At 42.2% G+C, this 22,019-nt stretch overlaps 1 protein-coding gene across 2 annotated transcripts in view; it reads left to right on the forward strand.

Moving 5' to 3' along the window:
* Positions 1 to 19,614, forward strand: part of CFH (complement factor H) — a 31,990-nt gene extending 12,376 nt beyond the window's left edge. The window contains exons 7-24 of one of the 2 annotated variants that reach the window (XM_015636831.2): positions 243 to 422; positions 1,901 to 2,101; positions 3,186 to 3,362; positions 3,735 to 3,911; positions 4,769 to 4,945; positions 5,107 to 5,280; positions 8,558 to 8,740; positions 9,483 to 9,665; positions 10,172 to 10,354; positions 11,577 to 11,756; positions 12,149 to 12,355; positions 12,942 to 13,118; positions 13,767 to 13,943; positions 14,914 to 15,090; positions 15,519 to 15,701; positions 16,374 to 16,574; positions 16,840 to 17,034; positions 17,177 to 19,614. In XM_015636831.2, the coding sequence (XP_015492317.1) occupies positions 243 to 422; positions 1,901 to 2,101; positions 3,186 to 3,362; positions 3,735 to 3,911; positions 4,769 to 4,945; positions 5,107 to 5,280; positions 8,558 to 8,740; positions 9,483 to 9,665; positions 10,172 to 10,354; positions 11,577 to 11,756; positions 12,149 to 12,355; positions 12,942 to 13,118; positions 13,767 to 13,943; positions 14,914 to 15,090; positions 15,519 to 15,701; positions 16,374 to 16,574; positions 16,840 to 17,034; positions 17,177 to 17,196 (3,152 nt within the window). In that variant the 3' untranslated portion in view covers positions 17,197 to 19,614. The remainder of the gene's footprint in view (positions 1 to 242; positions 423 to 1,900; positions 2,102 to 3,185; positions 3,363 to 3,734; positions 3,912 to 4,768; positions 4,946 to 5,106; positions 5,281 to 8,557; positions 8,741 to 9,482; positions 9,666 to 10,171; positions 10,355 to 11,576; positions 11,757 to 12,148; positions 12,356 to 12,941; positions 13,119 to 13,766; positions 13,944 to 14,913; positions 15,091 to 15,518; positions 15,702 to 16,373; positions 16,575 to 16,839; positions 17,035 to 17,176) is intronic. The other variant, XM_033516381.1, reaches the window with a different exon arrangement.
* The last annotated feature ends 2,405 nt before the right edge of the window (positions 19,615 to 22,019 follow it).

Here is a 22,019-nt window from a genome sequence, read left to right on the forward strand (position 1 = left end):
TTGATGGATTCTCATTCTTTCTTCAACTATTCTCTTTGCAATTAAGTTTTAATCTTCTAATTAGAATAACATCAGTTAGAACTGTCACTCTTCTTTTACAGAATCATGCATTTCTAAGCATAAAGAAGAAATGTAACCTTTTCTTTTCAATTTTGTGCAGTTATGGCCAATATACTATGAAAACAAGAACTTATGCAATAAATTTAAACATATTCTCTTTTTCTTTTCCTGTTTTTATTTAGAAATTGTATGCTCTCCTCCAGTAATTTCCTTTGGGAACTTTAGACCTCAAAAAGACAAGTACACACTGGGTAATACAATTACAGTAGAGTGTGATGCTGGGTATCATTTTAAAGTGACCACTGGCAGAACCACAGCTGAATGCACCAAGAATGGCTGGGTGCCTGATCCAGCTTGTGTCCGTAAGTAGCTATCATGAGTGAAGTTACACTGTAGAATTGTTGAAAGTATCTCAGAGAAAAGAAGTTAAGAGCTGAACTTGAGGAGCATCAGATATGACAGTTTCTTGTTTTTTTCTTTGTACTGTAAAGCTTAATTTGATAGTTTAAAAAATCACCTATAAAAACAATGGTATAACCCAGATTTACGTTGTGTTTATTAATACATGTATTACCTCTTACTGTATTTCCAAGTATGTTAAAATGTGCTATAGTCAGCTCACTGTCAGGAAGATTTTTGCTCCACCTGAAGAACAGCAACCCACTCAGTATTAGAGGACATAGGAAGTTTAAAGTAGCCAAACCGCAGGTAATGATTGCAAGATACCTTTCCTAGTAGTATCTCAGCTCTAGATTTTTACTTGGCGTTGTAATTTGATGTTATGGATGATTACAAGATTTTGTCTATTTTGTAACCTGTCAGATGACAAAGAAAGGTATTCTTGATGGTTGATGACTTCTTTCTTGGATCAAAGTTCCCATAACTGCAATGATGGTTTTGCCCAGTATAAAAAATAAATATATATGAATTAGCAGGTAATTTCATAATTTAACACTTTGATTTTTGGTCACTGAAAATCAAATTTAAAATGTTAGAGAAACCCTGATTAAATCAGTCTTGTAAAGGAACCTTTGGATAAGATGATTTGAGCTATTTCTGAAATACGCTCTTTTAACATCTGAGTTAATGTTTTCTCTGTATCAGTTGGGTTCTAAAATTCAGGTGTCATTCTGAGCCCACTTCACTCATTATCACTTAACTGGTTTATCCAGTGGGTGATCTGCTCTGCCCTGGCATGTACGCTCTGGGTCAGAACATTTTGGGAGGAACCTGGGTACATTTGAATGGAAGCTTCTGAGAATCTCTTCCTTCTATCCTGGACTTCTCCCTGGAAAGGATCAGTTCTTTTGTGGAGCCAAGCAAAGAATATTAAAATGCTGCAGCTCTAAAATAAAAATGAGAAGAGTTAGGAAGAGCTTTTGGTGCAGGATCCCAAAAGTTATAAATGGAGGTGGCAGGAGTCATCCCAAATTTAAGAATTCACAGTTCACTTTCTATATCTGAGCCAGATGACTCGGCTCCCTTTATGGGCAGAATAGTAATCAAGTAAGTAATCAAGACCCTCTACAGTGTCATCTCACTGTACAATGTATACTAACCTTTGGTCTCACAAATCACCCTCAGGAGTCTGCTGAGAATGCTGGCTGGACTTATGTTAGTTGGAAATGGGATTGGGGGAAAGTAACACAGCTGTAGGTACTGACGAAGATCCCAGGAGCAGAGCATGATTGTTCCTGCACTCCTTAGGATCTGCCAGGGTGTGCAGTCCTGGTTCTGTCCATTCCTGAAAACACACAGATGAAGCTGAATCTGAATTAATTGTTTCCTGAGCTTTTATCATGCATGTGTTGATATTGTTGCTGTTATATTCTGTTTCTAGGGAAACCATGTGACTACCCACCTATAGAAAACGGCAGGTTAAGTGATTCACATGAGTATCACAGACGCTATTACTTTCCAAAAAGATTTGGACAGACTGTAGATTACTACTGCCTCGATGGCTATTCAACCCCCACTGGAACTGTCTGGGTTCGAATTACCTGTTCTGAAAGGGGCTGGTTTCCAGAGCCAAAATGCCTGAGTAAGTACATTTCCACTATATAGTGGAAACTCAATTCTGGTTTAATTACCAAAGGTCTGTGCAGCAGAACTTGTTCTGATGGAACACAAGACAAAACACTTTCTGAAAGTCAAAATGCTTTATTAGTTGACCTCTGGGACTGCACCCAGACCATCTTCCTATCTGCGGAGCACAAACCATCAGATGGGGACACTCTGAAATTATGCTTTTGGATTTTGAAGATTGTTTACTCCTCAAAATATTAATTAGAGTAAGAAATATATAATAAACCTTCCTCTTCTCTGGATTCTGGGTAACATGCAAGCACACGCTTTCATCTGCTCTATAGCCACACACACAGAGTTTTGAATAATTTCTACTCTATGTAAGTATATTCTCCTTTCTGTTGCTTGGAGCACAATGAGGCATTTTCTCACACATCTTCAGTCATAGCAAAGTTCCTACTCACTGGTGGGGCACAAAAGTAGATTACAAAAGGTTGTTCTTTCCTTATTGCCACTCAGTGGAGTGGTGCTCAGTGCAGGAAATGAGTGGAGTCCTGCCTGGAGGGAAAAAAGCAGGTACTCAGATAACACAATATAACATTCCTTCAGCCATCTGCCTTACATCTAGGCTCCAGGAGAGAGAAGGCCTTAGAGCCAGCATACTAAGCTGTTGCTAAAATCTCTAGAGATGGTTTGAGAGGCTGCTACACTTCCACAGAGATGATAAAATCTGGAGGCAAATGCTGGAGTTCACTCTGGGCATACATCAACATTTTAGCGACATACCAGACCTGATGTGAGAAGCACTGAAGCAAGCCAAGTTTGGTTGTGAACAATAGGTAAGAGATTTTTGGTTACTAGGCCACCTCATATCACTGTATGTAGTGACTTCCACTTCTGACCCTGTGGTCCATTAATCACAAGGCACTGAAACAAAACATGCATTCATACTGATTTGCACACAAGTGTCTTTTTGCCATACAAGGCTACAGAAAGGTGCTTGGAGGCCTGTTTGTTGGAAATGCTTCTTAAGGATTAATTGCCTTCAGTTCGTGGTGTAGAAATTTCCTTGGTTAAATGTACTTTCCCTTCTTCTTTAGAAAAATGTTCCATCAGAGGGCTGGAAAATGGTTATTTCCCACACCACGGCTGGGACGATTTTTACAAGGAAGGTGAAAGAGTCAGATATGGCTGCTATAGTGACTACCAAGCTCAGCACGAAGAAGTCACATGCACAAGGAATGGCTGGGCACCTCCTCCGAGATGTATCCGTAAAAGTGAGTGTGCTTGTGTTTTGGTGAGGTTTCTATCTAAAACTATTTGTTGTAGCATTAATTTCTGAAAATGAAGACTCTCCTTCACAGAATAATTTAGCAGTAAAGAATTTAACATACTACAAAGGTTTTCTCTCAGAATATAAGACTGAAACATCCAACCAAGACTTCCATCCATTTAAATAACATATTAAGCATTATGTATTAACATATGTATTAACAATGTATGAAATTAGAAATGTATTCAATTGACCATGTGTTAAACAATTTTTTAAATCCTACTGCTGCTTCTGTTTTCATCCTTCTGCTGTGATTTTTATGCATGTCTTTTAGCAGTGCTTTACTTGGAAGAAATCTTGTCTCTCTCTCTCTCAGAAAAATGCCAGGGTATCATTTTTGAGAATGGCTATTTGAACTCGGGGAGAACAACATTCCGTTTAAAAGATAAGATCTCATATACATGTCACGCTGGCTTTGTGACTCCAGAAGGAGAAGAAATAGGATACATACAGTGCCAAGACAGCGGCTGGACTCCGCCTCCAAAGTGCATCAGTGAGTAGCTAAAGGCTTAAGAGCTCCCTGTCATTGTCGCCAGTCTATTCTATGGGCATGGTGTTCCAGGTATGGCATGGCCCCAGAGATTTGTCACCTTGATTTGTAGAGGTTTCTTACTGGGCAGAGGGGGACTCAGATAGAGGCCTGGTCTTCCAGGGATTAACCTCTCTCAGGCTTCAACAAATAGAGAGAAAATGAAGAGGATCTTTTTGGATCTCTTTAGGACTGAATTAATGGTAATCACATCTTCAATGGTTCTTACCTGATATGAGCTACATTTGCCCAAATTTACTCCCAATTTATGGAGCAACATCTGTGAACTGAGGCATTCTGCCAAGAACTTTATTTAAATGTGACCAAACTAGAGTCAAATAGGATTCATTATTTCAAAGTTCCTTCCTCTCCCAAACACGGGTGAACTACAGTAAGAGACTTAATATTGTATTCTTATATATTGGTCATAATATTGACCAACTTTAGCTACTATTTTAACTTGTCCTTTTATTTCAGACTGCCTTCACCTAGGATTTTGTAGCTTTTTTCTGACTCACAACTGACCATGGGAACAGCAGTATAAACCATTTGCTGTGACACCTAAATAACTAATAATAATGATAGTAATGTAGCAAAAGGAAATAATTGAATCTAAGGAAGAAATATTTATTCTAAATACTACTTCTTGACAAATTTTAGAAGATTAATGTGATAGATAATATGTGACTATGCTGCATATTCTACAATAATATTCTGACAGTTAGGAATTACTGATGTTTCAAGTTTACCTACAGGGATGATTCTTCCAAAGGGCAATGTTTCTGGACAAATAAATACAATAACTTTGTTTCATTCTACAGAATCATGTAAAGCACCAGGGGACATTTTGATTCATCATACAAACAAAACTGTGTTCATGCCTGAAGATACAATTGAGTATTCATGTTTGGAGGGATATAAAACTACAAATAACATGCCAACTGATACCACAATGTGTGGCAAAAATGGAGAATGGAGTCCAGCACCCCAGTGTCGTGGTGAATATTTTTGTATTTGCTAATCAGTGTCACACTCTGTATACACTTTGTAGACCTTTTTTATTTAAGCCTTCCTTTGTTTTTGTTTTTTTCTAACCAGTAGCATTTAATGTACTTTCTGTAGGTTGTCCACTATATGTTAAAATGTTTTTTCTCCATAGAAATCAAGTGTGTGCTGCTGCCATTGAGCAATGGAGATTTCTCTCCCAAAGAGAGTAAATACCACAGTGGAGCTGTTGTGAAATTTACCTGTGCAAAAAACTACATAAGGGTGGGACCTGCCTCTATTCAGTGCTACCACTTTGGATGGTTTCCATCACCACCAGTGTGCCAAGGTAATTCTTCTGCAATACTGAAACAGAGCTAGTAAATGGCTTGTGCAAAATATTAATCAGGTTATTTACTTTAATGTTTAAAAAAAAAAAATATTGTTCAAAACTGTATAAATCATGTGCAGTATGGCAAGGATTAATTTGAGTAGTGTCCTCTCTTACTACGTTCCAAAGGTCCTAGTTTTGCCATTGCCTAATATTGATACCCATCAGATATTGCATCCTGTGCACTCTTTTATGATCACATGAAACTGAAGGAAAAAACCAGTTTTGGAGATGACACAGAGCTGGACCCAAACGAAAGAAAACCAGTGAAGGATTTTCCTGTGAAATTCTTATTTTCATATAGTAGGATGAGCCCATTAAAGCAGAAGGGAAAATATGTACCCCTGCATAGCATTCTGGGGCTGCAGGATTATGTCCAGGCAGGTTACAGTTACCTGTGACTGACATGGGACTCCAGTGAGACTGGCTTCTGCTCAGGAAACCATTTATTCAGCACAGGAACAAACTCGGCTTAGAACCAGAGACAGGGAGCACCAAACAGAGGCAGGGTGGTGGGTTTTATGGGACAGAACCAGGGTGGAGTTTAAGGTTGGGGTCCAATAGGAACACAGCAAAGGAGAAACCCCAGAGGTTCAAACCCCATCAGAACACCTGGGCTGCCACCCCACAAGGGTCTGGGGTGGAGCAATTCTTCCTGAGCTCACAGGGCCCATCCTCTGAGGCAGAGGGATGGAATTTAGACTTCCCAGGCTTTAAAGCCATGCTTCTCACTTTAACAATGCTTATCTGAAACTGAATCTTTGCCTCCCTGGGCAGGGGGCACCCCACAACTGCCCCCTTTTAAAATTACATTTTGATTAGGAGCTTAGAATGTTTCTAAAATTTACACAATAGAAAACCCAGCCCCCCCCCCCCCCAAAGCACCTGCCTTGCTTTGTGAGACACTGAAAAACACTAGCACACAACAACAAAATACATTAAGCAAACGAACACAAAACAAACAAAACTAAAAACAAAGACTTAGAACTCAGCCGCCAGGCAAATTAAGCAGTAGTAATAGTTAATAAAAAATAAAGGATTTTTAGTTCAGTCTCTTCCAGTTCTTGATTTTCTTTTAGGAAGAAAAATCAGTTTAGGAATCTTCTTTAGGAAGAAGAATCAGTTCTTTGATCTCCTCTTAGGAGGGACAGAGTTTCTAGAAGGGTGCAGTTCTTTGATCTCCTCTTATGAGGGGCAGAGTTCTTAGTGCGCAATCTCAGCTCCTGTCCCAAAGATATGGGTGTCACCACTTTAGGGGATGATGATGACATGCCAGCCTTTGGAGCTTGGCTTAGTTTTGACTTTCCCAGAGGAGGTGTTACCGCGATGGAAAAGGTACAGCCCCCAGAGGTGGAATAGACGGAGAAAGGGGTAGAACTGGAGCAGGAGTTACTGGGGGGTAGGAAAGCCTTAGGGGCCAGAAAAAAAGGAGTAAGGTGGGGAAAAAGGGATCCCAGACGGCACTGTCTTGGGAAGGGGGGGTCCAGGACAGACTTCCTGGACAGGGCCTTCCCTGCATGTGGAAAAGACAGGGTGAAGGAGGACACAAAACAGCGGGCAGACGGCAGCAGACCCACATCCCTTTGGACGTTCTCCATCCCTTGCCTGCCTTCAGGAAAACAGGGGATGAGGTGGCAGAGAGACACATGGGTGATGGGGAGCTGGCAGCAGCCCCGAGCCATCTTGGCATTTTTCACCCTTTGTCCTGCCCTTAGGAAAAAAGGATAGTGGAAGATATGGGAGGTACACACCAAAAAAAAAACAACAAGAGGGACTGCACAGAAGCCAAAAAACAGTCCACAGGAAGAGCCATACCATCCATGATCATCCATACTGTTAATATCGTCCATAAAAGCCGTTCCCATGTATATAAAAAAAATAAAACCATCCAAAATACATCTCATTGGGTGATGGTAGCTGTTAGTCCCATTGCCTGGTCTCAGTCCTCCCCGTAAGCCCTTTTCCCCTATGCCTCTGAGGCACTCTCAACCTGGCCCTCCTGCCAGGCACTCTTGAGTCCTCCTTCAAGGCAGGGGGTCTCCACGGCTGTCAAACCATCAGCCAGGGACTTAGGGGGTGTTGGTGGAGCCGCTCCTGCTGTTCTCCTGGTGCCTCTCTGGCTGCCCACATTCTCCACCATTTGTTGCCATGCAGGGCTGCAGGATCATGTCCAGGGAGGCTACAGATACCAGTGACCAGCATGGGACTCCAGTGAGACTGGCTTCTGCTCAGGAAACCATTTGTTCAGCACAGAAACAAACTCAGATCCAGAGACAGAGAGCACCAAACAGAGGCAGGGTGGAGTTTAGGATCAGGGTCCAATAGGAACATAGCAAGGGAGAAATCCCAGGGGCTCAAACCCAATCAGAACCCCTGGGCTGCCACCCCACAAGGGTCTGGGTGGAGCAATTCTTCCTGGGCTCACAAGGCCCATCCTCTGAGGCAGAGGGATGGAGTTTACACTTCCCAGGCTTTAAAGCCATGCCTCTCACTTTAACAATGCTTATCTGAAACTGAATCTTTGCCTCCCTGGGGGTGGGCACCTCACACCCCTATACTTAGACTTCTTTTTAACTTGCAACACAACTTCCTGGTATCTGAGAAGAGCTGGACCTCCCTTTCTTCCCACTCAGTCAGCTTTTTTGATGACTTTTACTCTGTCATCCTTTTTGCTCACTCTCTTTTTCATTTAAAAGCAAGTCCACTTCATATATTTGGCTCTCTAACTCTGGAACATTTTAAGCTCTCTTAGTAGGGGTTCCAATTACTGCATTCAAAAATGATTGGAACTTTGTGAATTCCTTTAATATACTGTGTGTATATATGTATGTATGTAATTATTTGTTTATTTTGCTGGGTGATTTTTAGGACATAGGTTATTCCTTGCAGAACTGTCAACGTTCTTTAAACAATACTGAAGTTACCATTCTTGTAACACTGTTTTTCTTTTCCTTTAAAACTGGGTTGGTTTTATCAACCACTTTTCTCAGAGTAGGCATTGACAGTGCATGGAAGTGAGAGACAAAAGTGAGCCTGGGTCACATGTATCTGGTTGTGATGTCCAACCCAGCTCAAATACAGATATTGAAAGGCATAAATCAATGACCTGTTTAACCCATTCCACTGATTTTTCTTTCCTTTAAATGATATGTTCAATGTGTTTTATGTTGTACTAAACATGTAACTGTGGTCTAAGTACTGAGTTCAAAGCATAGAATTGATCTCTTGATTTCAGTGAGTGTCAGAGGCTGTGGACCTCCTCCTGAAATTACCAATGGAAGTATTCTTGATGGCTCTGTGGAGCAGTACCAGCATGGGGACAGAAAGCAATATGAATGTAATGGCGAATTTAAGTTGGTTGGATCAAAGGAAATAGAATGTATTGATGGACAGTGGTCATCTCCTCCCTCTTGTACTGGTAAGTTATGCAGTTTGTTATAAAGTTCTCAGAGTTTCTGAGAAGTCTAATTCTCTGCAGGCTATTACATCATAGATATTTTCACAATTAAAATTACGTATTTACAGATGTAATTTTGTGTTGAAAATAAGAAAATAATAATATAAAATTGCCATTATAATAATAATATTTAATTTTATTTAATAATAATTAATTAATAATTAATTTAATAATATAAAAACAAGCCATTACTTTGTGCTATCACAACTGCTGCAACAGTACCAGCCCAAAGCAGGAACTGTAGTTCTCACAGAGAAGTGACAGCTTTCCAGTCCTCTAAGAGACCCTACAATGGGTTTCAGTTCTTGAAATAATTCCAACTGAAAGGGCACATTACAAAGGTGTAGCTGTATGATTAAGTATAATTTTGACTAATCAGAATCAGTGATTCAGGTGATTTTAATTAATTGAAGTTTTCCTTACTCTTTATGGTTTATGTACCAACAGTTTGGGAAAGTACTGTCAACTGAAACTACCTGTGGATCATAGCAGTGTTGGAAAAGGAATGGAAAAGACAGAAGAGCAATTTAGCAAACTAGCTAAAAGATATACCTACTCCAGCTGTGTTGAAATTTAGTTGCTACAAATAGTGGATGTAGGTTTGGTTCACCAAAGGCAAATATAGTTATTTTTATTTAAGTTTTTTGAGCTACTGATATGTGAATACTGTATTATTGTGGAATACTTCTGCTCTTTTCAACAGAAGACAAAATGCCATGTGAATCACCTTCCTCTATCCCAAATGTTGTTCTGCATCAGGCAGACCAGACCAAATATTCACATGGGGATGAAGTAACTTGTGGATGTAAACCAGGCTCTGACAATACTGAGGAAATGAAAATAAAATGTCTTAATGGAGAATGGAAGCCTTTACCTGTTTGTGCTGGTAATCTGTTTCCATAATATTTCAGATGTGAGTGTAACAAAGTTGTACACAAAATTTGAAGGACTTCAGCCATCAGTATGTGGCCAGATGAGCTATAGTTTCATGCATCAAAATTTAAGTGGGTTTAATTTACTCCTTTTAAATGGAAGCATGTCCTTCATCCTGGAAAGACTCTGTACCTACAGCTTTGTAAAGGAAACGGACACTTTCCCAGGGGCTAAAGTAAATTATTAAAATGTATTCAAATATTAATAGCCACAATGTGTTAAACCTATCCTACCCTAACCACTTATATGTGGATTAGTCCTTCTCACAGAGTGACAGAATGAGTATGGTTGGAAGGGACCATAGTGGGTCATCTGGTCCAACCTCCCTGCTCAACCACCCATGCAGTAAAGTTCTTCCTCAAATTCATGTGGAACTTTTGTACAACTGATGACATCTTCATCAGTACATATTGTCAGATCTAAATCTATTTTTTAAGCTCTTTTTATTTTTTTTTTCAGATTCATCTCCTCAGTGTGTAATTCCAGAGGATATTGAGCTGGTGCGCTCTGGCCAGTATCCTATGTCAAGAAGGAAGACTGGGTTCCATAAAGTTATACGTTATACATGTTCATTAACTGATGAAAATGTTAAAGAGGCAGCTTGTGTGTCTGGCAGATGGACACCAGAGATTGCATGTACAGGTGTGTTTTTACATTTGCACCATTTCTTTTGATGCAGGCATGATAAATGTTCATTATTAGGATTTTTAGCGTTGTTGTATCACTAGGCTGAAATAGAAGTGTTTACTTGATCATATGCTAAAGAGTAGTTGTGGCCATGATTTGAGCAGTTAACTAGGTTTAGAGATGCATCACTTTTGTAAGGCAGACTTAATACTCTGTACTCTGACAATTGGAATGGTTTTCACTGGCACTTCTGATGTAAGAAAAGATGCAGTGATAAATTTAAGCTCAGTTCTTCAAAAGCACTTTACCCTGCTGCAAAACAGAGAGCAGATAGCTCAAGCTTCAGTCAAAGTTCCTTCCTCTAAACCTTCAAAGTTTTTCCATTCTATTTTTTTCCTCCATTTTTCTAATTGCTTCCTAGTGAAACTGTGAGAAAAACGCTGAGTTGGCGAGTGAAAAAGCACAGATGCAGAGGAGGCTGCCCATATGTAACACACACCAGAGGTCAATGTCTTCAGGGCTGCCTTTATGTAAGGCAGAGCAGGAGCAGGATATTGTCTGTAGAAAGCACAATTGTAAAACAACCATCGCCTCAGTCCTCGCTTGGGTTATACCACATTTATGGGAAATGGTGCCTGGAGGTGGGAGAAGTATGGCAATCATTGTTCCTGCCTTAGCCTTCTGGAATCACTAGAAGCAAGAAACCAAGCTTTGGAAGAATCCTCAGATCTCTGTCCTAGAATCTGCCTCATTCTCTCCCTTTTTCTTTCCTTTGGGAAAAGGAGTCCTTCATTCCTGGAGTGGAAAAGTTTTACCGTATTTCTTTCTTTTCTTTTAGCTTTCTCATTTATCTCTATCAGCTTAATCTGAAGAAAACACAAAACAAGAAGGCATTGGTTCAGTTTTCCTAAAATAGTTCATTGTAGAGAGAGGAACAGGAAAAGCACCCCAAGAGTCTGCAGCTGTGTGAGAAAGAAAGGAGGTACTACAAGAAACTCCATCTTAACTTGGTGTAGACAACTGTGACTGTCTTTCTATGACTCTGAAAGCATATGAGCACCTGAAGGCAGCTCTGGTGTTTCTGAAGCAGAAGAAAATTATCATAGTATTAATTAAAGCCTGAGATAGCTATTGGAGTTATCTTGCACCAGTGTCGTCTTGATTGTTTGTGTTGTAATCTCTGCTGAACTGCTACACTTTCTCTTTGTTCTATTGTAACATGAATATGTGTCCTTAGCTGAGGAGAGTGTGTGCCCACCTCCACCTCAGGTGTCTGGTGCTCAGCAGACAACAGTAGCAAGAAGCTACAGGAATGGGAGTAAAGCAGCTTTTTCATGTCCTGATGGTTTCCATCTCGTCGGTACAAAGGAAATAACCTGTACAGAAGGGAAATGGCAATCACCACCTCATTGTGTGGGTTGGTACTGGCATATTTCTTTTCCATCATTTTGTTATGAACATTTCTGTTACTAATTTGCAGTCATCATGAGCAGGAGACTGCTGTTATTTACCTAAAATTATCATGAACAGGGAACAGAAGGAAAGTAGTAGAACATAAGTTGTTAAAAAGGGTGCAAATAACTGCAGTCTTTTCATTTACACAGACTTATCTGAGATGACATATACAATTTTCAGGTAGTACCTCAAGAGCTGTGTATTTTTTTGCTTACTATATTGCATAATAGTCTCAGCTTAGACTGGGAGGCCTTAAATAGTGTCCTGTATGCTATAAATTAGTTATTACTTAGTTACAGTTGCAATATTGTTTGTCTTGCATTATTGTTTATCTGTGTTGTCTGTGTTTTTTAGAAAGACCATGTTTGCCACCACAATCTCTAGAATGTGCTGATGCTCCCAGACAGGAAAATCCAAACTTAAAAATTGAAAGAGAAGGGAAAACAATTTATCTGGCTGGTGCTCGATTTAAGTATGTTTCTCGTCCTGGATACAAATTAGATGGACCAACAGAAACAAACTGCTCTATGGGAAAATGGACTGCAGCTCCTTCATGCTTGGGTAATATCAAAAATTACTTTTTTTAAAGTGCATTTAGAAATGAAATTGAAAGAATTTTAAACTGCAGGTTGATTGGTAAAAGCATATTTTTTCACTCCATATTTTGCTGTGGCATCTTATCTTCCATCATGGATGCCCTCAGAACAATTCTGATTGGATGCAAAACTGACTTTCTGAATACAACTTAATTTTTCAATATTCCTTCTTTAGTCTTTGTTCAGTTCATATCTCTGCCCGATGAGTCCTAGGCATATCCTCCTGATCTGAGGATCTCTTTTATACAAAGTCCACTGGTGACTAAAAGTTGCTGTGGTGCCTCAGTGTAGCAAGGGAAAATAGCCTCCAATAAAACTTTCTGGCATGTTTAGAAACAGAATTGAAGTATTTCAGCAGCTGAAGTCTGTATATTGGGGGAATGACTTCTACAATCTTTTATACAATTATTAACTAACTATATGATCCACTGTCAGCAGGTGACTAGGCTGATGTTAGAAATAACTTTCTACAGCACCTGTTTGATGGAAAAATACACTTCTTCAATGTGTATCACAGTAGCACAAGCATCCAATCTCTGTTATCTTTTCAGAAATGCCATGTGGAAGTGTTCCAAAAGTTGCTAATGCTCAGTTTGAAGGCAGAGAGAAGAAACTTTATGAGCCTGGTGAAACAATTCGCTACCAGTGTGATTCAGGGTTCCTGATTGTTGGTTCCCCTGAAATTATCTGCAGAAAGGGAAATTGGACAGCACCACCCTTTTGTGAAGGTATAGGTTCTACTTCTAAATAATCCATGATCCTTCTTAGCGTTCATGTTGTGAATTAAAATAATTTTTACTTGGGCATGCAGGTGAGTTAGGCCAATAGAGCCAACAGATGACTTGCTTTGAATGGGTTGCTACCACACCTATTTTTCTGGTTTCTGGGTAAGCAGGGTAGATCAGCAAAGCAATCATCTCCTTGTGGGCTGGAGCTGGTAGCTGAATCCTGGCTCTCTCTCGAAATCCAGCAGGTAGACATTATGGAGGAGCACATGCTGGCTGCAAAGGAGTCACCCTAACCATAGGGTAATGGATCTTATTTTCACATCACTAAGCATGCCAGCTGCTGACAGGCATCTTCAAATAATTTTCAATCTTCAAAATAAATCATGTCTCTCTCCAAATTGGTGGCACACAATGCTGTGTAGCACAGCTGACTGATCACTGTGACTTCTCTCTGTTTAGTTACTTTAGGCAAACAATACTAAGTGCTGAAGCATTGCAGAATAAGCAATACAGTGTATCAGAATAAACCTTCTTTTTCTACCTGCAGAAAATGATATGCATTACTCAAAGTGCTTTTGCTTACCAGGAGCTCTGGGGATGCCATGTTGCGTGAGTGCTGTCACTCACAACACACTCCTCTCCTTCCAGATGTCAGCTGTGGAGCTGCACCTGAAATCCCCAATGCACACATTGCAAGCACTCCTCAGGAGCGGTATCTGCCTGGTGCCAAAGTGCACTATCAGTGTGAAAGCAATTTTCAGATGATGGGTGGAAATTACATCTTATGTTCAAATGGTCAATGGTCACAAGCACCAGTTTGCAGAGGTAGGAATCTGTGCTTCCCCCTTGCCTGTTAGTGTAGAGACAACCAGTTCTCTACCTAAATACTCTAAAGACTTTGCCTTTTTTACTTGTTTTCTTTGGCTGCCCCAACTTTAAACTTGCTGTTGCTTCCTTGCACAGCACTTTAATTTAAACTTGATGCTTCTAGTAATACTGGGTATATTTCCATCAATAGCAAAAATGTTCCTGAATCATCAGGACCTAAAATGTGCTGCTCTCATATTCTCCTGTATGCTCTTGGTCTTTCCCCGGTGTCTACCACTTCAGTGACTTTCAGTGGACAGACACATAAGGGCTTTTCTCTTATATTCAAAGCTGAATGTAAGCAGCAGTAGACAGACAAGCAGCTCTTCTTCTGCAGTGCTCCAACTCTGACCAATGTAGACCCCAGCAGAGACCCAGATCTAAACCATTTAAGATCTGCTAGATACATGGAAGTGGAAAGATAGTTCCTGTGGCAAAGAACATTCAGGAACTGTGCTCCAGAGTTCCCCATCCCAGCCTGTGGCTGCAGGGTGAGCACAGCCCTGTGGAGCTGGCTGCGCTTACCCAGCCCTGAGCAGCACAGGCTGACAAGCTCTTCCAGAACCATCAGCCCTCCAAAGCTCTGCACTTCAGCAGGTAATCAGTTTGGTTGCTAACATCAGTGTGTTTTCCAGGAAGGCCAGGGCTCCCCAGGGGGAGACAAGGATGGTGTGATTCTTGTGCATCAGTACAGAAGCACTGGCTTTTTCTAGAAACTTCTATTGACCCTGCAATCTCCTGAGAGTCCCAAACAGTGTTCTGCTACCACTGCCACACCTCATTGCTTTCCCCATGGTGAACTCCTGTAACCCACCTAAGGCAGAAAATCTGTACAGAAATCGTAACAAGGCTAATTCCTTTCACTTCTGGTTGTATAGATGAACATCTTAACAACTGCAAAGGTAACTGCAGCCATGTCTCTTTTCAGATGTGACATGTGAACCTCCTCCAGAAATTGCAGGTGGTAGAATTGATGGCATTAAAAAGTCCAGGTATATCCCTGGGGAGAGTGCAAAGTATCAGTGCTGGAAAAATTTTAAAATGACTGGGGCTTCCACTGTCGTGTGCCAGAATGGGACCTGGACACAGCTGCCAACATGCAAAGGTGATTTCTCTCTCTCTCTCCATTCAGCCTTCTATCAGTGATAGCATCATAAAGCTGCCTCACTATCATTTAGCATCCCAGTGCACAGCTGCCATGGCTCTGGCACACTCAGGACAAGGCCATTTTCCCAGGTCTCTGTTCAGATGGGATGAGTTTACCAAGCTGAGTGACTCAGGTGGCTTCACTCACTTATAGAGGACAAGATGAAATCCTGCAGATGGCTGCAAGCACTTAAGCTGTACACTTAAGATGGGGTGAGCTGGCAGTTCTGAGCTTGAATGTTGGAGAAATGAGAAACTTTTGTTCTTGCCAGCTGTTTGGTTTTCTCTCTGCTTCTCTGAGTAGTGCCAACATAGTGTGTATAGTGGTATTTCTGACCAGACCTTCTCTGCAGCTGACATCTTCTTTGATTGGGAAATTTCTTTCAGGACGAGCTGGGAGATGTGGCACACCTCCAGCTATTCAAAGTGGAGAGCTTCTTGTCTTCCCTTTGCAAGAATATCAACAAGGAGACACTGTGGAATACAAATGCCCAAATTTCTATATCTTGAAAGGATCTCCAACAATCACCTGTCTTAATGGGCAGTGGACAAGCCCCCCAGTTTGTCTGGGTAGGTTGAAGCATGCGCTGGGTGGCCAAAGGCTGTGCAGCTGCCCCTCTTTTCTTCTCAGACCCTGAGGGCAGCACTGGTGTGCTGGGGCCACAATGCTGGCAAAGCAGAACTCCTTTTGTCCCAAAGGAGTTTCTTCTTAAATTCAACTTGTGTAGTCCCCTCTGCTGCCAGCAGGTCCACAAGGAGGACCTGTCCCCTCCCTGTGAGGGGACCTCCATCACTTGTGCAGAGCTTCTGAGTGCTCTTGGGCTGGGACACACAGCTCCACCCAGCAGGCTGTGAGCCAGGAGGATGGGTCTGCATGAGAGGCAGTGCTGGGGAAGGCCAGGGGGTGCCTCTGTGATAAGAAAACAGATTTAGAGAACTACTGAGCAGAAGGGAAAGAGGGATCTCAAAAAATATATGGGGAAGTTCAGTGGTGCCTGGTGTCTTCCGCACCTGTGCTTCATTCTCACCCTGTGTGACTGTGTCAGTATGACAAGGCTTCTCCCAGGGCTTTTTTGTTTTCCCTTTAGCTTGGATGTGAATGTCTTTTTTGTTGTAACAGAGGGTCAGAGCACATATTTGGAAGCCTTTTTTGATATTAAGAACTTCTCTAGGGGCTCTAGGAGCAAAACAGTTACATGTGCAGTCTCTGTATGAAGTGCTGACACTCTTGACTTTTTAAAGTGGCCTGTACGGCATCAGAAGAAGATATGGACAGAAACAACATTGAGCTCAAATGGGTTTTACAAACCAAGCTGTACTCCACATCGGGTGACTATATTGAATTCCGCTGTAAACCGGGATATGTGGAAGACCCAAGTACATCCAGCTTCAGAGTACAGTGTGTGGAAGGGACATTGGAATACCCACGGTGCACACTAGGAAGTAAGTCATTCCCTCTTCAGCATCCCTGCTCTGTTGCATTTTTAGTGCTGAAGGGAAGCAGAAAGCCCTTGCCTTTCCTGGCTGTGAGCCATGGTGTGGAATCCTGGAATCTGCAGGAATGGAGGGATACTGCCCCCAGGAAGTCACTGCCCAGCACACCTGAGCTGGGGAGACTGCTGGGGAAAGGGTACTCAGGGGGTGCCAACAGAGCATCAGTTGTCCAGTGTGAGATCTACAGGCAAATAACAGATGTATTTTTTTGCAGGGAACTGTGCCCTGGATAGGAACACTGTGGAAAAGAACAATATTCAGTTGCAGTCATCCAGCCAGCCGAGCCATTACTATCACTCGGGGGACTCTGTTGTCTTTGAGTGCAAGCGTGGGTATCGGCAGGTTTCCCAGATGGAGAAATTCAGAGCACAGTGCCTGGATGGAGTGATTACATATCCTGAGTGTGAAGGCAAGTGCTCACTGCCAAAGACATGAGGCAGTGGTTGTAGGAGGCAGTTCTGCTGAAATTGCCTGTCCCCTGCTCTGAGGAGCCCCTGGGGACTGTCAGGATTGGTATTCATGTCTTTTCCCCTTTTTTTCTCTTTATGCAGAATCATCGTGGTTTGGGTAAATGGAAATGGCATGAGGGAGCCCAGCTGTGGTAATGAAAGAGCCCTCAACCAACTGGGTGATTTGAGCTCAACTTTTCCTGGTGTTTCCCATTTTGCTGTGCTTTGTTTGCAGCTTAGCCAATGTTCTGTCTTGGAATTTGTTGTTTTTGTTATTGGATGGTTGTTTTCATATTATCCACATTAGATCTAGTTTTGTAAACGTATTTACATATTATGCAGCCAAAGGGTTGTGCTTGCATTTTATCTATTCTATGCTGATCTCACTGTTATCTTATTAACAATTGTGTCCTGAAAACAGGCTGGCTTTGGTGGCATACTGAGACAAGAATTAAAGCTGACAGCTAATTTGATTATTAGCACACAAAGCGTGTTGTGCCTTGTCTAGTCCTACCTTTTTCTCCATTTACTTGCTCGGAAATGAGCCTGGAATGAGTGTCCTGCATGCTTGAGCAGAAAGAGCAAGAAAGAGGAGTCTCCTTTGAACAACTCAAGGAAGTCTCTAGCTAGAACTAGTTCTTCTGGTGGACTTGATCCAGATCTTGCCTGCAAAGGCAAGATGTTAGGGTGAAAGTAATTGCAAGTAATTGGGATTTATAGGTGAAGGTGGGGACTAGTTCCTGATACAGTCTGTGCCACCCCCAGCCCCATCTGCCCTTCACAAACAAGTAGACAGTGCATGGTGGAAATCAGTGGCAGCCTGGCTGTGGTAGCCATGTGCTAATGCACTTCCTGATTTAGAAGGGAGAGAAAAAAGCAAGTACCAGAGTATCTCATGCACCTTAGGAGAGCAGACTCCGACTTATTTAAGAAAAGAGGAGATGGGACGTCGCGCTATATTGGAAACAGCAAAGCAGTATGACAGACTCTCTAGATGAATGTCACAAGACAGCAAAGTTTATTATTCCATATTTTCTTTTATAGATAGGTCCGAGAAGGTCCAAGAGGTAAAACTCTCATCGGTCATTAAACCAACACATCACTATTATTGGACAATTACAAATTACACCCCTTGACTGTTTCTTGCAAGTAAACAACATGGATCCAAACAACACCTGCAAAGATTGTTGTCCTTCTCCAAGGACTGTTTGGATTCCTCCTTATGATTTCTCAGGCCAGAGTGAGAGCTAGTTTCACAGAGGCACTGTGCTCCTTGCCTGCTTTCAGCAACCATAATGGGATTGCTTGGGAGTCATAGGTGTCCAGAAAAGCTCATAGGTCTTGAAGCACAGAATCCTTCAAGCACAAGATTATTTAGTTCAGGAGGAAAAACTCATCTCCCTGGACTGGCTTATCTCATCAGAGACTTCGCAGAGTTCTCTGAAGCAGAAATCAATGTACAGGGGATTGAGGAAAAAACAGGCTCTGAGGTGAGTTGTCCATGGCATTGATGTGACATGTATGGATAATGTTAGAAAAGCTGAAGCTCAGAATGGCACTTACAAGGGACACCAAGGGTCACAGGAAAGTATTCTATTGCTACACCAGGATTAAAACAATCAATAAGAAAATGTGGCATGTCATTAAAACAGGTAGGTGATTTACTGGCAGCACCCCCATATGAAGCTTGAGTATTTGATGCATTCTTTGCCTCAAAGTTCATCAACAAGATGTTGCCCTCATGTCTGCAATCCCCCTCATCCTGCCATGTGGTCACAGCCAACACAGCCAGTAATGGGGGTAAATGATTTCTGCTTTCAACAGCTGTTCCAGTGAGGGCATTTTAATCCCTTTCACTCCATTTTCCCCAGTTTGCTCTGGAAGAGGAAGAGTATTACTGTTATATATACTGTGTAAAGTATTTTTATCATCCTTTTATTACACCTATTGTTTGACTAGGTTTTGACTAAATAAGCAGAATTTGTCTATTCCTGAATGCTTTTATTTCTTTTTCTGTTTTATTCATTCATGTAACTCTTGTAAAAGCCTTGGAAACTCAGAGCAGCATATATATTATGATTCTACAGACAGATGAGTTTAGACATAGACAGAAAATACCCTTAGAGTGGATTTTTTATTAAAACAGATTAAAATGGATGCAAGGCAAACATTGTCCATATTCCTGGATTTTCTTCACTGCTGTAGCCCCACTTGTTCTCGGGCAGAACTGTGGAGATAGAACTGGTTGGGCATCAACTTAAGACTGTGGGATTTTAGCAAGTCTGCTCAAATAAAGTTATGCTTCCAGAATGTTCTTAGTTTTCTCCCCTGCTTGATTGTCATTTGCCACATTATTTTTAATATTTGTAATCTCAGTCTGTGATTGGAACCCTGCCTTCAGTCCCACCCTCAGATCTTCCTTATATATATTGTTGTACCCACGTTTTTTGCACCTTTTGTGGTTGACCCTATACTGTGTGTTCACCTTCTGCCGTTTGTTATTTTGCCATTAAAGCAGTTTTACTTTTTGGGTCACCCAACCATGCCCGTCCTGTTTATTTGCCACACCACTCCCAGCTGGCCTGGGTCTGGGGCTGCTAAGCTGAAACGCGACAAATAGCACCCAGAACAGGGACCAGGGACCGTGATATTCAGGGTCTCCTGTGTTGGATTTGATCAGTAGGGAGTGCTGCAATGGTAAACAACTCCCTTTCTGCAGGTGTTGCAGTGTGTTTCTTGTTAATGGGATGTTCTGTTATTACCTAAGTTGATGGTTTGGTCCAAATAAGACCCTCCCACCCCATGTTGTCAATCTACCCTGAGTCTCCTGTCAATCTGCCTTAGGCCCACTGCATGTTTGGAATTCCACTTCAGAAATCCCCTAAACTTCAATGCTTGATTAGTCCATGTGACCCAACTTTCCCCCCACTTCCCTCATTGGAGGATGATTTTGTGAACCCTGCCTTTTACCCTCCCCAGGATATCTCTGATCAGCTGAGGCTTTGTACCCTCCCTTTGAACCACCTCCCTATTTCACCTGTTGCACACTTGCATTTTCTGTCTTTTGCCCCCAAGATTCCCCAGAGCAATAAATCCTCTATTATCCCATGCAAAAGACCTCCCTCTTGTCCTTGTCTCCTTTAGAGCCCAGACTGACAGCCAAAAAGCTGTAGAGTAAGTGCTCTAAGTGGCACCTCAGGTCATCCTGCTCCTGGGGTGTGACCCACTCATGGCACGGGCCAAAGTGATAGAGCCAGATAAGCTCCAGCCCATGCATTAGCTGGCACCCAATGTGGGGCCCTGTGAATGGACCCCACAGACAAACTGTGGATTTTATCCAAGAAGTTCTGGCCATCAGCTGCCTCTGAGTGCAGCAGATCAGTTTTTCTCTGGTGGCTCTTGGTGGGAGGAAGCAATAACCCTCTAGCATCTAGGGGACCACTTCCCTGAGGAAGACTTCCCTGTGACCCCTGCCCAGTAGGCCAGAGGAAAGTGAGCACACCCCAAGTTAGGCTGAGGGTGCTCACAAGTTGTGGGAAGGGTGCACTGAGCGCTGGAGGTGGTAGAGAGGAGCCACTGTCCCACAGGCCATGATAGTTGGCTGCGGAAACCGCCCTGTCCCTGAGATTGGCCCTGGAACTTTTATCTTTAGTTTGTTAAATTGTTTCTTTTGCTGCATGGGAGGCTGGATTTTTGCTGTGCCGGCAGCTTAACATCAAGGAAAATGGGTGCGAAATTGTCAGCACAGCAGAGAGGGATTTATTTTCAAATTTTGGGTACCCTGGATGGTGGGAAAATAAATTTTTCAAAAGGGTTGTTAAAAAAGTTTGTTCAGTGGCTTTTCTTCTACTTTCCAAAGGTATCCCCAGAGGAAGTACCAACCATCCCCTTCTGGGATGTAGTTGGAAGCAAATTAACAGCTTTGACATTAAAGGTGATACATCGGTTGCTAAATTCTTTTCATTGTTTGTGCTAATTCCATCAGTGATGGCTGAAGAAAAGAAAGTGGAGGAAAGGCTCAAACTAACACCCTCACCTCCCCTGTCCCCTGATCCTAAATCCTTGTCCCTTGCATCGGGAAGCCTGTGCCAGGCAAACCGCGATGAAGCACAGGAGAGGCACCGACTCCTTGGCCGCCCACAGCATTCTTGGGACCATTGCCTTGAGAGCGATGGCCACACTGTCAAGGACCCTTTCCTAAATCCCTCTTTCCCAGTTGTTAATCCTCCAGATCAAGTTAATGCCCCTCACATTAAAATCATTAAATCACATTAAAATCACATCTAAAGGAGACTCACAAGTTTTCCCTGAGTCCTCCCTTGCCCCACAGAATGACCCTCAAGAGACACAAGATGTTGAAAGCCACATGGCTCGGCCCCCACCTTGTGCTTCTTTTTCCCACAATCCTTTCACCCTGTTCCTTCCAACCTCTTCCTATCCCCTGACCCCACCCCTACTCATGCCCCTCCTTCTCCTCCCCTCTCCCCAAACTCCACCCCTTCCCCAGGTAATCCCCCTTCCTTTCCACCAGCTATGCCTCCCATGCCATGACATCATGTGTTCCCATTATGTCACCTGTGGATAGCAACTCCCATTCCAATTGCTGTCCCACCCCTGTTCCCTCCTCCTTCTCTGGCACCTCTCATCCTCTTCCAGCTTCAGGTTCCCACGATGGGAACTGGAAGCCATGAGACTAAAAAACAGAACCTGGAATAGGAGATCATCCACTTTACTGCACCTGTTACCTATATCTGAGCAAGAGGAACCCCTAAGTGGCAACCTTTTGATTATCAGCATAAAAAGGAGCTTTGCAAGGCTCAGGAGGAGTTTGGGAGGAAAAAGTGAATATTTTAAAGGTATTTTAAAAGCCTTTTCCTCAAACACTCTAGTTCCTGATAATATCAGAGATTTGTTTGCATGTCTTCTAACCCAAACAGAATATCTG

This window comes from Parus major, chromosome 8, assembly GCF_001522545.3.
Source record: "Parus major isolate Abel chromosome 8, Parus_major1.1, whole genome shotgun sequence".
Taxonomy (NCBI): Eukaryota; Metazoa; Chordata; class Aves; order Passeriformes; family Paridae; genus Parus; species Parus major.